This window comes from Pipistrellus kuhlii, unplaced genomic scaffold, assembly GCF_014108245.1.
Source record: "Pipistrellus kuhlii isolate mPipKuh1 unplaced genomic scaffold, mPipKuh1.p scaffold_m20_p_1, whole genome shotgun sequence".
Classification (NCBI taxonomy): Eukaryota; Metazoa; Chordata; class Mammalia; order Chiroptera; family Vespertilionidae; genus Pipistrellus; species Pipistrellus kuhlii.
Window position 1 is genome coordinate 6,709,590 of NW_023425404.1, and position 16,990 is coordinate 6,726,579.

General features: G+C 43.3%; 1 protein-coding gene and 1 long non-coding RNA gene across 5 annotated transcripts in view; both read left to right on the plus strand.

The window, feature by feature from the left end:
* Positions 1 to 12,233, plus strand: part of STON2 (stonin 2) — a 124,918-nt gene extending 112,685 nt beyond the window's left edge. For all 4 annotated transcript variants that reach the window (XM_036429830.2, XM_036429820.2, XM_036429838.2 and 1 more), the window contains 3 exons: positions 46 to 1,878; positions 7,832 to 8,034; positions 9,778 to 12,233. In XM_036429830.2, the coding sequence (XP_036285723.1) occupies positions 46 to 1,878; positions 7,832 to 8,034; positions 9,778 to 9,861 (2,120 nt within the window). In that variant the 3' untranslated portion in view covers positions 9,862 to 12,233. The remainder of the gene's footprint in view (positions 1 to 45; positions 1,879 to 7,831; positions 8,035 to 9,777) is intronic.
* Positions 12,234 to 12,796: 563 nt separating this feature from the next.
* On the plus strand, positions 12,797 to 15,432 carry LOC118714484. The gene is made up of 2 exons (XR_004986609.2): positions 12,797 to 14,133; positions 14,359 to 15,432. It is a non-coding gene; the product is annotated as an uncharacterized LOC118714484 (long non-coding RNA).
* The last annotated feature ends 1,558 nt before the right edge of the window (positions 15,433 to 16,990 follow it).

The following is a 16,990-nucleotide window of genomic DNA, read 5'->3' on the forward strand; positions in this document are numbered from 1 at the left end:
GGGGCCCTGGATAGCAGCCCTCACGTCTTTTCTTTTTCCTTTTAGACAACTCTTCCTCACTCCAGGAAGATGAAGAGGTAGACATGGAGGCCATCCGCTGGCAGGCCAGCAGTCCTGTCATGAATGGGCACGCTGCCACTCCAGTGACCTCTGCTCGTTTCCCCAGCTGGGTCACTTTTGATGACAATGAAGTCAGCTGCCCCTTGCCACCTGTCACCTCTCCTCTGAAGTCAAACATGCCGTCTATTGCATCTGTGACCCCAGATGAGCCTTATTACTCAACTGGCTCATTTAAGAAGAGGGAACGTCCCAAGAGCACGTTGATGAACTCCAAAATTCAGAAGCTGGACGTTTCCTCCTTAAACCATCCGCCTCCCATAGCCGAGGCTCCGCCTTGGAGGGCCACCAACCCTTTCCTGAATGAGACTCTCCAGGATGTACAACCCTCCCCAATCAACCCTTTCAGTGCTTTCTTTGAGGAGCAGGAGAGGCGCTCCCAAACCAACTCCACATCTGGCACCACAGGCAAAAGCCAGAGGGACTCTCTCATTGTCATCTACCAGGATGCCATCAGTTTTGATGACTCAAGCAAAAACCAGTCACACTCTGATGCTGTTGAAAAACTCAAACAACTCCACATTGACGATCCCGATCACTTAGGCAGTGCGACACTGCCCGATGATGACCCAGTAGCCTGGCTCGAACTCGACCACCCGCCTGGCTCAGCACCTTCCCAGCCCAGGGACGGGTGGCCAATGATGCTAAGGATCCCCGAGAAGAAAAACATCATGTCCTCCAGACACTGGGGACCCATCTACATCAGACTGACAGCTGCTGGTTACCTGCAGCTGTATTACGAGCAGGGCCTAGAGAAACCATTCCGAGAGTTCAAGCTGGAGATCTGCCATGAGATTTCAGAACCCCGGCTCCAAAACTATGATGAGAATGGCAGGATCCACAGCCTGAGGATCGACAGAGTCACATACAAGGAAAAGAAGAAATACCAGCCCAAACCTGCTGTCGCCCACACAGCCGAGAGGGAACAAGTGATTAAGCTGGGCACCACCAATTACGATGACTTTCTGAGTTTCATCCGTGCGGTCCAGGACCATCTCATGGACCTGCCCGTGTTGTCCATGGATTTGAGCACAGTCGGCTTGAACTACCTGGAAGAGGAGATTACCGTGGATGTCAGGGATGAATTCTCTGCCCTCGTGAGCAAAGGGGACCACCGGATTCTCCAGCACCACGTCTTGACACGGATCCACATCCTGAGTTTCCTCTCGGGGCTGGCAGAGTGCCGCTTGGGCCTCAACGACATCCTGGTCAAAGGGAACGAAGTCGTTTCCCGGCAAGACATCATGCCGACCACCACCACCAAGTGGATCAGGCTCCATGAGTGCCGTTTCCACGGGTGTGTGGATGAGGATGTGTTCCACAGCTCCCGGGTTATCCTGTTCAACCCTCTGGACGCGTGCCGCTTCGAGCTGATGCGCTTCAGGACAGTGTTTGCTGAGAAGACCTTGCCTTTCACGCTTCGGACGGCTGCGAGCATCAACGGGGCAGAGGTGGAGGTGCAGAGCTGGCTAAGGATGTCCACCGGCTTCTCCTCCAACTGTGACCCCCTCACTCAGGTTCCCTGTGAGAACGTGATGGTTCGCTACCCTGTGCCCAGTGAGTGGGTGAAAAACTTCCGCAGGGAAAGCGTCCTGGGGGAGAAGTCTCTGAAAGCCAAGGTCAACCGGGGGGCCAGCTTTGGTTCCACCAGTGTGTCTGGCTCGGAGCCTGTCATGAGAGTGACTCTGGGGACTGCCAAGTACGAGCATGCCTTCAACTCCATCGTGTGGAGGATAAACCGGCTGCCTGACAAGAACTCGGGTAAGTGGAGGGTGGTTCTTGTTTGTGAAAACCACTGCCCAGTCACCAGTCAGCAGGATCAGAGTTCCACACCCTATTTCCCTGTGAAGAGCTGAGTTTTGGTTTGTGATGGGGATGGGGACGAATGGGGAGTGGGACAAGAAAAGCAAAAATATTTGAGCAGAGTAAGTAACAAACACTTCACTCCATCATTTCACCTCCTAAATTATGACATGTCTTCTATAAAGCTCTGTATTATTCTCCACTGAGCTGCTAAGTGGCTTTCCAGGGCAGCTATGAATTTACATTACTTTCTGACTCATTAAAACATTATCTATGTTGCTGGAAGCTATCCATTGCCAGATCCTAGAAGGCTTCTGGGTTCTGAAGAGATACTTTTTAAACTATGCCCTGGTGTAGCCAAAAGGGCCAGTTCATTACGGTTCATCATATTTGCAGTACGGGTGAGGAGTATATTTTTCTCCCAGTCATCCCGTGAAAGGCCTGTCAATTATCGTATCTTGCTCAGAGTTGGGATCTGGGAAAAGGGAAGAGGAGAAATGGCCTCTGATCAGATGGAAGATCCAGCCAGGATATAACGGTCTAAAAAAGGCTAAAATTCTACCAACAGAAAGTAAAGGAAGGAATATGTGATTATTTAATCAGAGAGATCAAGCCTACCAGCCCTAGCGGGCCTGCTCACAGCTATCAGGGATGGTTTTGTGCTTGCATGAGCCCGGGAGGCAATGGCTTTCCTCATGGTTCCAGTGAGATTTAGTGAAACCACAAAACTAGGGAGCAAGCAGGCCAGCTCTGTAGCCTCATTTATGAGAGTAAGCCTGGGTGACCCCAGTGGCAGGCAGTGCACCCATGATCCTCTAAAACGACTTCTCTTCTTGTTTATAAACTTGGCTCATCTGATCACAAAAGTGGGTAACCTAGCCGAGCAAAAAGAATGAGGTTTGGGGGAACTCTTGATTGGAATGTCTTTCTCTTGTGCAGATTCTCTTATTTCCAGTTTCACCATGGAATCCTAACAGTGTTCTGTGCCCTCATTTCCTGTTCTGTGCGGAGAGGCTGTTATCATACTCTAAATATAATACGATGGGGTGGCAAGAAGCAATGGGATCTGGTCAACTCGCCAGGCATCCCAAGCCGTGCAGGCTGTGTCAGACGCTGGGCGTAGCAGGGCAGCCCGGGAGGACAATTGGACCTCTGTGTCTGGGGCTGGAATTGCCACCCTCCGTTTCTAAACTGACAGAACTTTTAAGATAAAGTCTTCCTCTTTGTGCTTGTTAATTCATGTCCCCTGAAAGATCCCTGTATTCTGGCGAGAGCGCTGTGGTTTCTATCTCAGCCACAGGCCCCTCTGAATCAGTGGAGGAAAGGAGAAAGCCTGAATTCTCTGCCACAGAGGCCTTGGGGAAGAGATCTGAGGAGACAGGGAGAAAGTTCCTGTTTAACCTGCTAGACACATGACATGGAGAAAAACAAGGCTTCGGGTGTATGATTATTGGGATTTTGAGTATACTACTAGGCATGGACTCGTATAATTTTATTTTGGGACTATTGGGTTTTTCAAGGTGGAAGGGATGTTGGGGACAACTCACTCAAACTCGTCATTCTACATGGGAGAAGATTAAGGGCCAGGAGGTGACATGACTCTTCTGAAGTCACAAAGCCACATCCGGGCTCTTTTCCCAACACCGAAGCTGCTTCTACGTAAATGACACCAAATAGACCCGAACCTGAAATAATTTCCACTGTGGGGACAGAGATTTGTAGTTTTTCCAATGTGTACACACATGTACCATTTGTTTCAAACTTCTTTCTCTCAGTTATTTGAAAGCATTACCTGAGGGATCTGGGTTATAAGCCGTAAAGACTGGCTGGCTGCTTTAAGGAAAGGGAAGCTGTTGGAAGGATCTGGGCAGCTCAGAATTGAAGGGAGGACAGCTCTTGATAGGAGGAACTATGGTGTCTCCTCAGGCTGCAGCCGCTGGGACTGATCACAAGCCAGTTTCTGTCCTTGTGCCACTTGACTCGAGTCAAGGAGGACGTGAATTTTGACCGACAAGCCCACCAAGATGACACGGTGCTGGGGAAGATAATTTCCCGGGGGGGGGGTGGGGTGGGGGGTGGGGTGGGGATTGTCACCAGAAGAAAGAGGAATGGATCCAGGACAGGGGGGATAAATGGGTCTTCAGCAAACACTTTCCTAATGATTCCCAGTGGGCGGTGTTCAGTAGGCTTAAAGCCAAGTAACTTACATATTACATATTACATATGTATTTCCAGATGACTGAAACCTTATTTGTGAAAGATTTTTGAAATACAGGAAAACATAGGGATATTTGGGAATGTTTCTCACGGAAATGTCCTCCTCCCCCGCCACCCCAGTTACTGCTTTTGCTGTCATGGTTATATAGATTTAGGTTATATAGTCCCCAAAAGGGGACTCTTGTAATATTGCTGGCCACTTTGGTGTCAGTTTAGGAAATGGATAGCACCCTTTCTTGGAAACTGGAGGTGTACAGGATCTGAACTCCAGTGAGACTGCAGGTTCTCACCGTTGCTGGTACTCGCTGCGCCCAGTCCCCTGTTCTCCCCATCCCATGCCAAGAAACCAGGGAATTGATGATCTATTAGTAGTTGTCTTTTTTTTTTTTTTTTTTTTTTTTTGGAGTTCTTCTATCCTGGTCTTCAGACAGCCTTGGGAAGGTGCCTTTTATAGATTATTTTTCATAATCCTCACCCTCCGTCTACAGTGAAGGAAGCCTAAATCTCTGCACACCCATTCCCACCTGCAGTGGCTCTGCATCCCCAGCCCCAGTGGGCAGGGCAGGCAGACCACAGGCAGCAGGGGCCAGCTGGGCAGCACCTCTGGCTCTGCTGGCAGCCCACGCCTCAGCCACAGCAGGTGTGTCCCAATCCCAGCCATCAAAAGACTTAACAAGCCGCTCCTGGGTGCCAGCTCAGCCATGTGCATATGCAGCCCCCAACTCTCTGCATTCCTTTATATCGCCAAAACCAGTTTGGCTCAGTGGATAGAGCATCGGTCTGCAGACTGAAAGGTCCCAGGTTCGATTCCGGTCAAGGGCACATACATTGGCTGCGGGCACATCCCCAGTAGGAGGTGTACAGAAGGCAGCTGATCGATGTTTTTCTCATCGATGTTTCTAGCTCTCTATCCTCTTCCTTCCTTTCTGTGGAAAATCAATAAAATATATTAAAAAAAAAAAGAAAGAAATTCCTCTATATACTTTGAAGTGATTTAAATCTATAGCAGTACATTGAGAGAAGTTTAATCATAATTTAGAGTCAGATCTGTTTTATTCCCAGTACTACAATGTAATGACTCTGTGACCTCAGGCAATTTACTTTACTCTCTCAGAGAAATCTCATTTTCCTCATCTATAAAATAGGGTTATTAATATCTAACCCATTAAGAATGAAATTAGAAAATGCTTTTAATTGTTTAACATAGTTTCTGGCCTGTAATGAATGCTCAATAGATGATGGCTATATAATTACATATGTGGCACACTATTTAAAAATAAAATAAATGTCTTTTTAAATAATATAATTTCTACTATTACATGTATCTTAAATTCCTTTCCTAAAACCAGTGCAAATTTTTCAATTAATTTCCTAAAGTTTTACTCTTTAGAAAGAACCAGTGAAACATCTCACATTTGTGAAACAGAGCAAAACAAATACTTCATTCTGTAATGTTTTCCTTGGAGAGAGGGTGTGTGTAGGGGCCTCACTTACTGAGATTAAAAAGTCCCTCCCAGACCAATAAAGGAACTTGGAATTGTTTATTTGGGAAAACTCAGATAACTAAGGGCTGTAACATTGTTTCTCCATAGCCAGTTGCTATGTGGGGGTTCTTATAGCTGACTTCCCCTGCAGACATTGTCACCCCGTAGACTTTGTCACCCTGCAGACCTGGTCTTGAGATTTGGAAACAAGAGGTTATGACTCAGACAAAGTGGTTAAAACAATTTGGGGTCAGACAGCTGGGCTTAGTCAGGTCTCAGCTCTGCTTCTTTGCAATCCTAATATATAAAAAGCCAGGGGCCATCACAACCTAAACGACCAGATGGATGACTGGGTAGCAGGACGTGTGGGGTGATCAGGCTGGCAGGGGGGACGGTTGGGGCAACCAGGCTGGCGGGAGGTGGTTGGGGGGGGGGGGCAGTTGGGAGAGATCAGGCAGGCAGGCAGGTGAGCAGTTAGGATTGTGAGAGGGATGTTCCCTGAGGGGTCTGGGATTGGAGAGGGTGCAGGCTGGGCTGAGGGGATTGCGCACCCCCCCTCCCCCGCCTGTGCACAAATTTTGTGCACCGGGCCTCTAGTAGAATATAATATTATGATCTCCAAATTCTGTTATGAAGAGACTGTGAGAGAATCTGCAGAACAGAAAGCATTCAGCACAGAACCTGGCACAGAGCACTCAACTATTTTCCTGCTGCATCTGATGAATGATGACGACCACAAAGCTTCATGAGTGACGGTCACAGAAATACCGTATTTTTCGGACCATAAGACGCTCGGGACCATAAGACGCACCAGTTTTTAGAGAAGGGAAATGAAGAAAAAACGATTCTGAAACAAATAGTGTCCTAAAATATTTTATGTGCATTAAAACCCAACATCACAGTCATAAACACATGTAATCAACCCTGTAAAGTAAACAGCAGCATTTAGAACCATTTTAGAGCCGGGCAAGCACACAGAGACCACACAGAGCCGGGCAAGTAAAAAAACTTTTTTTTTAAAGTATATATGTAGGCTATATTTGGACCATAAGACACAGGGACTTTTTCCCCCCACTTCTGGGGGGAAAAAAGTGCATCTTATGGTCCGAAAAATACGGTAAGCTCTAACCTTTTCCCCTCAAATACCTAGTAATAACTCTCCATGAAAATCCAACCTTGAGTTTGCATTCTATACAGTAGAATGAACCATAGATGTACAGAATCAAAGAACAGGAAGGGTCTATGCCTAGCATTGTCCAGTCCATCCTTTCCAACCACCGCTTCCCCCCACTGCCCCATGCCCACCTACACAGCTGCCCCACTTTACAGATGAAGAATTGAGGCCTGGATAGAATAAAGGACTCAGGTGCGGGATCTCTGCTGCTTAATGGGAGAGCTGGACATCAAATTCAGGGATGCTTGCTGACGGTTAGTCTGTGTGCTCTCTGGCTGCGCTTCCCTAAAATAAATGTGCTTACAAAGGTGCTGTCATTTGCATATGTCTTTCATCCACAAAAGCATGCCACAAACATTTTTTAAAAATATGAAATGCTATTAAGAAAATTCAATTTATCTTTCAAAGAAAATTGATTTTGCTCCAGGTGGCTGTCACTGATGTTTTACTAGGTGCTAAGTGCCAACCCCTTTGATTCCTCTCTGCCAGTCTACAGCCCCCATGTCTTAGTATTTGTTCTGTGCTCACATGTCACCCTGATGTGAACAGGCCGAATGACCTCTGCTTCTCAGCCATAGTTCCATTGCTAGGATACCAGGCTTCCAGGCTTCTGTCATCAGATAGTGTTGTATCAGAGGGTCAGAGCAATTTCTGCAGAGGCAAATCCTCTGCTCACGGCTGGCCCCTCTGAAAGACTTCCAAGCCTCCTTTGTTGTTTTGTTTTTGTGTTTAAATCCTCACCTGAGGATATATTGTTGTTTTAAATTGATTTTAGAGAGAGAGAAAGAGGGAGAGAGAAATAATCATTGATGTGAGAGAGAAACATCAATCCCTTACACACCCCAACTGGGGATCAAACCTGCAACCTTGGGTAAGGGCCCTAACCAGGAATGCGACCTCCCACTGTACAGGACTATGATCCAACCAGCTGAGCCACACTGGCCAGGGCCCCAGGCCTCCTTTGTTACTGAGGTGGCTCTTCTTCCACTTCCTCCTCCAAAGAACCTGACCTGTAGATTCTTTCTTTGTTTCATAGCTTCTGGTCACCCACACTGTTTCTTCTGCCACCTTGAACTTGGCTCGGACCGGGAAGTGCCTTCCAGATTTGCCAGTCACGTGAATGTCGAGTTCAGCATGCCCACCACTTCAGCCTCCAAAGCTGCTGTAAGATCCATCTCTGTGGAAGACAAGACGGACGTCAGGAAATGGGTCAATTATTCCGCACACTACAGCTACCAGGTAGCCTGGGAGGCATCTGACTGATGTCCCCCCTCTCCCTTCCCCCCTCTTGTCCTTTTAACAGTGCCTGTGCTGGGGGCAGTGTTCCCTTACCACCTTGGAGGCGGCTCACCATGGTAATACATAGCCATGGCGAGTCTGCTCTGATATAAAGGAATAATCTCTTCAGTGAGCAAGAGGAAGGTTGGGGGGAAAAATAAAGAAGCTGATGAAAGAGGAGAATATAATGTCATCATAAACAACAACATAAAAAAGAAGAATGTGATAAAGGAATTATTATAACCCATTCATAATGCCATTTATGTTGCAGCGTAGTGAATTTGGGAGTCAAGAGGAGTGCCAGGAAAGTGGTAACCAAAAGCAGCTACAGGAGTCTGAGTAAAGTTAGGACATTCATGACCTGGTCACTGGGCTGTCACAGGACAGAACTCAAAAGCCCAACCAGCTTCTAGAGTAGTAACAGGATCAGGCTGCAGAAGGAAGACAGACACCAAGCAGGGGTGTGCGGACACGAATGGTGACTATATCTGGGGGAGTTAGAGATTCAGTGGGAGGATATTAATGCCATGGATGGAAATGGGGGCTTTTGAAGAGATTTTGCAAAGTGGCTTAATAATTTTCTATTCATAATAATATCCTTAGATTTATATGGTGATTTATTGGTTTCTAATTGCCTCCTTAGTTGTGTGGTCTACCAAAAAGAACACATACTCCATCTTGTGGCCAGAAAAAAAATAGCACTTTCTTCAGACATGCAATTTTCAATTTTTGTCATCTCATGGCACACAAACTAATTACTAAAATTCTGTGGCACACCAAAAAAAATATTTTTTGCAGATATGACAAAAATATATATAATTTTTATTCATTCACATCAGGCAGCTATTTTTGTGTTGGCTGTTGTCATTTTTTTTACTTGACAGTCTAAGGGAAACAAGGTCAGTGCCCAACTAGTCAGATACTGCGTGTTTTAAAAATTCTTGCAGCAAATCACTGCCCTAAGTGAACTGTTCTGTCTTGACTTTTCCCCTTGTCATAAATGTCCACTTTGGTGAAGAGGAAAGCAGCTTTAATTATGAAACTTCCTAGCTTGAAGGATCACTTGCCTGGCTTACCCAAGGCTCTAGTTGAAGTGTGTCGCTTTCAAGGCAAGATTAATTTCTGATTCCTTGATAGTTACAGCTAGTGTTTTGCAGACAGTATGGGTAGAACTGAAAACACTGCAATACTTATCAGCTTGGGAACTTTTTTAAAGAGATAAAGTAATGGAGAGTGTAAGCAGCCAATTGCGAAGGAAGCCATTCATTTATCAACCTCTGTGCTTGCTGCTGTATACCTACATTACTGGGATGCAGCAGTGACTCGGGCCAGCCCTTGCCCTATGGAGACTATGGCGCAGTGTAGAAGGTACAGTGGGACTATGCCGGGGAGTGCTTCACTTTACCTGAAGAATCAAGAATAGCTTTACAGAAGAGATGACCTTTGAGCAGTTGTGCAAGACAAAGGAATAAGAGTCTTCTAGGTGGTCAGTGAGGGAGGGGGAATTCCAGCCCAAGCGAAGAGTCTGTGCAAAGAGAGAATCATCATAGACACAGGGCATAGTTACACCAGAGAACCTCAAAACATAACAAAATCACGAGGAGCCTAAAGGAATCTAAACCCATGAGGTATTCTATCTTGATTTATTTATTTCTTGGGATGTTTTCTCTTCTGATAGTCCTCTCCAACTTTCCTTCCTGGCAGGTGGAGATTGAGCAAAAAAAGAGTTTGAAGCCGGACTTTGAAGGAGATGAAGTGGAAAACCCCAAGGAGTGTGGGGTCCAGTGATGAAGCCCCACTGAGAGGCTGTGACCTAAGAGTCCCAATAAGACATCTTCCTGAATAGATGAAGTTTAAGTCAGTACCTACATGACTACCCCATGCTGGGAGCAGTGCATTGGACCTTGCTATCGGTAGTTGCCTATGTGTGAACAGGAGACCCGAGGCGGCTGCTGTGAAGAGGCTCTGACTGCCTGAAGCAGCTGGTTCACCTGACGTGGGAGCTCACTCACGAGGCCTCCTCTGCCTCTGCTTATCTCACAGCACTTGGGAGTGGTTTATTGTGACTAGGAGAGTCAGGAAAAGAGCCTCCGCATCAGTGTTGGCATGATTTCCTTCTAGTGTTCTTCTGTCATTTACATGAATTTTCTGGAAAACACGGTCTTGAGGAGTTAATTAAGAACCCATCTCTGTCACTCCCTCTAGAAAAGGTTCAGAAAAGGCACAAAACAAATTTCCTCTGTAGGTTTCCTTGTCCTTTCGTAGGTGTCTCCATTCTTTGTATATGAATACTATGCAACTGACGTTTTCGAGATCCTAAACTGTCTGAATGAAACACTTTTTCCCATCTCTCTAAGGTTTTGGTCACAGGATGGGAAAAAGGCACAGTGAGATACTTTTTTATTCTGTGATTAGCTCCACATTCTGCAGAGGTTGGCTGTTGGAAGGAAAGCAAAATTGAACTTATTTTTCTTCATTCTGGGGGAAAGGGACATTCATTGTAAGGTTATGTTCAATTCAGGAGACAGCTTCACTCTCAGTGAATTCCCAAATTCACATTGAAAAATATAGGCCATTTCTGATTTCTGCAACAAGTGGATATATGTGTTATACCTCAGGCATTTGGGAACTCTTTTTATACCTCATAGCCAATAGGGGAGCGTGTGTCTCTATAACTCAGATTTTCAGGAAATGGATGCTGAAGAGATCATTTCAAAGCTGTTTTAAAACTAAGCTTATCTGAGCTTTTTCACAAATTCAGAGTTTGACAAGCACAGTATTGTGATAGATCTAAAAGGCAGAAGACGCTAGGGTAGAGATGGCGGGAAAGCCATACTTTTTAAACATTGATTTTAAGAGTCTGGGACACTCAATCTTCTTTACCTTCATCCATTCTGGCTCACTTTCTGCACCTCTGCTTCTTATTTGTTCATTGGTGTTTTCTTACCACACAAGAAGCTACATCAGCCATCCCAAAGGGGATACCTGCTCAACAATTCAAAGGCAGCCTCTCTCTGCCTTTCTGTATCTCCATGAAGAATGGAAGAGGGGACAGAGAGCACGTTGATCAGATTTGTAGATGACACAGAAATAGACATATGTCTAGTTTGTTGACCAGCAGATTCAGGATTAACTTATTCAATGAATAGTAGTTGAATTCTAACTGTGTACTGATACTAGGATATAGGGATCATTATAGTTTTGTTTTTTGTTTTTAAACACCTGAGTATAAGACTGAAATTAAAAAGATGAAATTGAAGCATTAATGAGAAACTATATTTTGAGTTTTCTTAAATGCAACCCTCTAAGAACAGCATGGTATATGTATTGTGTATAGTGTGTGTGTGTGTGTGTGTGTGTGTGTGTGTATTGATGGGAGGGTGTTGGAAAGTTATAGTTTCACAGCAGGTCATGTAGAAATGTTTTCTTATGGAAATAGGAATTCAGTTTTGAATCAGGAGTATATTGTGGCTATTCATAAAGCTATTTCATTCAACCTGTGGTAATAGAAGTCCAGGGAGCCCTGCAAGCTGCACTGGTAAGACCACATCTGGATGGAGGGTTAGGTTCAATTCTGGGTACTGTATTTTGAGAGAGACATTAATACATTGATTATGTCCAGAGACAGATGGTCAGGATTGTGAAGGGTCTGATTATACAATGAACAGGGGAATAGATCCCTGAAGAACAGAAGGTATAGCTAGAAAGGAAGTACAGAAAAGGAAGAAATTATATAATAGGTGCATTGAAATTTGTTGAGCTATAAAATAGGACAGGACTTAGACTTATTCTGTGTAGCTTCAAAGGGCAAAAATAGGAACAAAGGGAAACTTGATACATGACAGATGTTTGCTTCAATATAAGAAAGCTTTCTAATAAGAGTTGTTTTAAAGAGGAATGGGCTCAATAGCAAAATTTCCTGTTGCTGCAAATGCTCAGGCAAAAGTTAAAATAATGATCTTCAAAAGGTTCTCTTACATTGGATTTGAGCTGGATAACTAAGATCCCTTCTACATTCAGTAGTAATAGGGCTCTCTGACTCTAGGAGTAGTTTTTCATGCTCTTTGAAATATAGTGGGGTCCCCCAGTGAGCAGTGTCAAGTGAGGGTTCCAGAGCATTTCCCTTCCCCTCTCATACTAAAGGCAGATGAGATTCCTCATAGAAACATCAAGGTGAATTGAAGAGTTTGCAAGGTGAAGGTCATTCCTGCACCTTCCTTGCCCAAGGTTAATATCCACACGCCCTCTCAAGAGCTCTGCCTCACCTGTTAGCATCATATGTGTATTGCTTGTTGGACCTTGTATCTCCACTTGCTTAATTCTGATTGCCTCCATGTTCTCACCTGGACTTTTTTTTTTTTTTTTTTTTTTTTTTTTTTTTTTTTTTTAAACCAAGGGCTGGGAAAATCCCTTTCCTGCTATCTTTAGATTCAACAAGCAAATTATTATTAATATTTAAAAACCTGCCACTTTGATTTCATCAAATTTGTTTTTCCTTTATTGTTTTGGGGAAACTGATTAAAGGTAGCCTTTAGGGATTTGAGGAATATAATACTATATATTCCAGACCTAGTGTTTTGCTAGTCACCTACATAGAAAACACAGTTGGGCAAATTACCTTTTTAAAACAAAAGCAACTTTTTATTTTAATTGATTTCAGAAAGAGGAAGGGAGAGGGATAGAGAGGAAAAAACATCAATGATGAGAGAATCATTGATCGGCTGCCTCCTGCACACCCCACACTGGGGACTGTGCCTGCAATCCAGGCATGTGCCCTGACCAGGGGATTGAACCATGACCTCCTGGTTCATCAGTGGAATGCTTAACCATTGAGCCACACCAGTCAGGCTCTCCTGAGTTCTAAAGATGTTTTCAAAATATCAATAAGGTCTAAGTGCCAATTCCCTACAAATCACCATTTCTTCATTATGTTCTTTAGAAATGAAACCTGCTTTAGATATTATGACTCATATATATGTATTTAGGGAATTAAAAGTGAATGAGATGTACGAGGCAGTCATAAACAGAAAATAAGTGTGTGCGTCACTAATGTTTTCGCATGTATTAGCTACAGCAAGAAAATGGAATTACTACATTTCTTCTAGTGTGCCTTAGCAAATCTGATTGAGAGTCTAGTTCTTGGTTTTTATTTTGAGAATTGGAAAAAAAATCTCTGACCTTGCAATTCCAGGCCTTGTAAAGTCACTATCCATGGTGATATGTTCAATAGTGCCTGGAGAGAGGAAGATAACAATTGTATGTCATGAAAAGCTATATAAGAACAGACTCCAAAAAATGGACTTTCAATATGAAGAGATATTCATATTGACTAGGAATGAGACTAGAGAGAGATGACAGATATAGCACTGGCCATCAAACCTCAGATTCCTGGACTTGAGGCTATCCCTGAAAAGCAAGGAGCCCTAGGAAAAATAACAGATTGCATAGTAGGGATAAATAATAGAATTAGTTCAAATCAACAAGTATTTATCAAGTGTCTACTTTGGACAAGGTGCTGTGCTAGCAGCCAGCTTCCCTAAAGGGAGCTATAGCCAAACACAAGGACACTGAGGATTGCTGGTGTAAAGTCATTGGTGAGATTAAAATTGGGGTTTCTAAGAATCTTGAAAGGACATTGTCATGGAGAAAATCACCATGTTCTGTGACTTGCAGTTTTCCCACTTGGGCTTCAGGAACCTCAGCTAAGTGAGGAAGCTGGACTCATTGTTTCCTCAGGTCCTTTCCAGTTTTATGGATTATTTCACAAAATACCCTTTGGTGCCATTGTCAGTGATTCTTCATGTCAACAGGCCTCTTCACATAGTCTTAAGAACCAAGACATTTACACTTTGAAGACTGGAAAAATCAGCTGGCCCACCTTTTTCCTTTTCATGTGTCTATCCTTTACCATCTGCCCAAACAACTGAAACACAGAAAACCCTGCAATCCTCTATTTTGTATTTGCCTTCAAAGAAATAGATAAATATGGAGGATCAAAGGATGGTGAAGATCAACAGGAATACTGCTTGGGAAGGTCCACTGGGATCACCCAGCACAGTGGTTGGCAAACTCATTAGTCAGAAGAGCCAAACATCAATAGTACAACAATTGAAATTTCTCTTGAGAGTCAAATTTTTAAAACTTAAACTTCTTCTAATACCACTTCTTCAAAATAGACTCGCCCAGGCTGTGGTATTTTGTGGAAGAGCTACACTCAGGGGGCCAAAGAGCCACATGTGGCTCGCTAGCTGCAGCTTACCAACCACTGGCCCAGCACAACAGTAGTGTGAGTGTGAGGAAGAGCAGAGAGCTCTCCAAAATGGATGTTGTATTTGGGTACTACTTACAATAGAAGTAGGTCTAACCCTCCAAGGTACTGAGGTACGTTAGGATGATCAGAGATTTATTATATATAGGTGTATCCTTTGATGCAAAAGACTGCAGAAATCGAGGGAGAAAAAAAATCACTTAGTAAACATCTTAGGACTGTGTCATATAGTTATGGCAAAATGAGATGAAAGGGTCAGTCCTCCCTATCCACACTGTCTTCTAGGAACATAAACGTAGTTTTTTTAAAAAAAATTTCAAACATGTACAAACTACAAAATAGCATCTCCTCTGGTATGTGTTAGTGTGATTTTAGTTTCTCGTACTTAGATTTGGTCAAATGGAATGGCTTCTATCGAACTGGACAGAGCAAGAAATTTCCACATTCTCTGCCTCTGATCAAACTCTCACTACTAGCCAGATGGTGGTTGAAGCCTTAACTACCATGTGATTCAAGATCAGCGACCGCACTTGGTACTGGGGAAGCAGATATGCAGATCCTGACAGCAACCTGCTGGACCTAAGTGTTTAAGGGTTTTAAAGTATAGGGGTGACAGAAGAGATAACTATGAACTCCTCTGACCCTAAGCCAACATTCATTTAACCTTTGTGTCCAACTGCCAACAGAGCCTGGATACATTTTCACTATATTCAAGAAGCTAAACAGACAGTGTTTTAGCCAGAGAATGATAAAAGTGCACTCCTCCTTACCCTGCATTTTTATAATGTCCATAGTGAATTTCAATATGTCAAGATGGATGGACCCAAGATCCAATGAATGATTCAGCTGATCCAAGGCTTGTATTTTCCTGCATTTGTCATCTATCTTCTTTTGATGAAACTTTTTTGTACTATTGTGATTAATTTTATGTAAAATTGCTTTACTTAAAAATATGTGCCTATGTAATAAAGTCTACACACTGGCTAACTCTGTAGAGGTGAGATTTTGTTTTTAATTGTTCTTCTGATTATCATCTGTAATACCTTTTTGAACTATGAAAATGAGCTATTAATAAACATTTTTAAGCAAAATCTGTCACTGTACAGGATTTAATGAGATTAGACACAAAGAAAAATGTTTATTAAAAAAAGGCCCATAACCCGATTAACATGGTTAGTGACCATAAGTTGACAAGTTACCAAGTGGCCTGTTTAACTGTCGTAGTTAAGTTTATTACGTGTAATTTACTCAGTTCAATATATATTTATTGCATCCCATTTCTCTCCATGGCTCCTTTGCATGGAGAGAACTCTCTCTTGAACAGAACACACAATTTTATGGCCTGGTTAATATGACATCAACTGATATAAGTAACTGATATTAGGTACACAAAAGAGTTTATAGCCAAATAAGAGAATAACATTTTATAAGTTGTGGATTCTGAAGAGTATCCTACTCTTTCTCCCTACTCTTCCATTCCTATCTACCCAAACTCCACTTGAACAAGTTTTGAAGCCTACTTGCCTACATCCCACATTATCACAAGGTTTTAGCCTTTGATGGTCCGGTCCCCCTTCCCTTTCATAGCCAAGTTACTGTTGGGAGCCAGGCTTGCTCCCTAATGCTCCTCAGGATTTGGGGGAGGGCAGTTGAGAATGATAAGAAGTAAAGATGACAATGCAAATGTCTTCAGTGTCCATCTAAACTCCTCCCAGCATCTCCTTGATTACCTCCAACTAACTGCTTTTGATTCCTCCATGCTGGGGAGCTTTATGTATTCCTAAAACAGACTGATATGAGCTAATATTTTGTCATGCTTCTACTTTAAGCAACTGCTTATTCTAAATATTTTAGATGCATTACCTTGTTTAATGAAGGAAGCCCTTTCTCTCCATTCCACAAGGAACTAATAACTCAAGGCTGGTGGTATAACCTATGTTTATTAAGGATTAACAATCAATGGTGAGTATCTATAGCACAAATCAGGAAAGAACTTAAAAATTGCATACCAGACATCCTTGCTCCTAAAGTTCATTGTCCATCCTCCACAGCGGGAACCTTTATTAAGCATCTTTCTCCCTGGCTCTTCCCTGAGTAAATGGAGCCAACTCTTCAAGTCTCCAAAATACTGTCTCTCCAACTGCCAAGGGAAAACTGAAAGCTTTTCTTAAAATCCCATGTTAAGTGGGGATTAAGTTCTAAAGTCAACACTCTTGAAAATCACTTAAATTGTCCATAAAATAAAGTAGATTAAGGCATAACTCTTCTTTAATAAAAGCTGCTCTATGACCCTAAATTAATTTTTTTAATTTCTTCATTGAGGATACTGACAGGGTCATCAACACTCAGAATCCCAGCCACCTGAATAATGTATTCTAGTTCATGGTCAAATGTGTCACACAATGATTCCCTGAGTTTTACCAGCTTGAATTGACTGTTTCGGACATGACAGTATTCTTTATCTGCCTCACAAACCCACTGAGTGGGGTCGCAGATTAAGTGACTTGAATAGAAGCATATGGAGTCTTCACTCTATTGTGCAAAGCAAATTTTAGTTCCACTCCATTGCATCCTGTCATGGACCCTAACCCTATCTTTCCAAACCAAAAAGAAGTCTATCTTACTAGTAGATCTTCAAAAAGAGCTTAC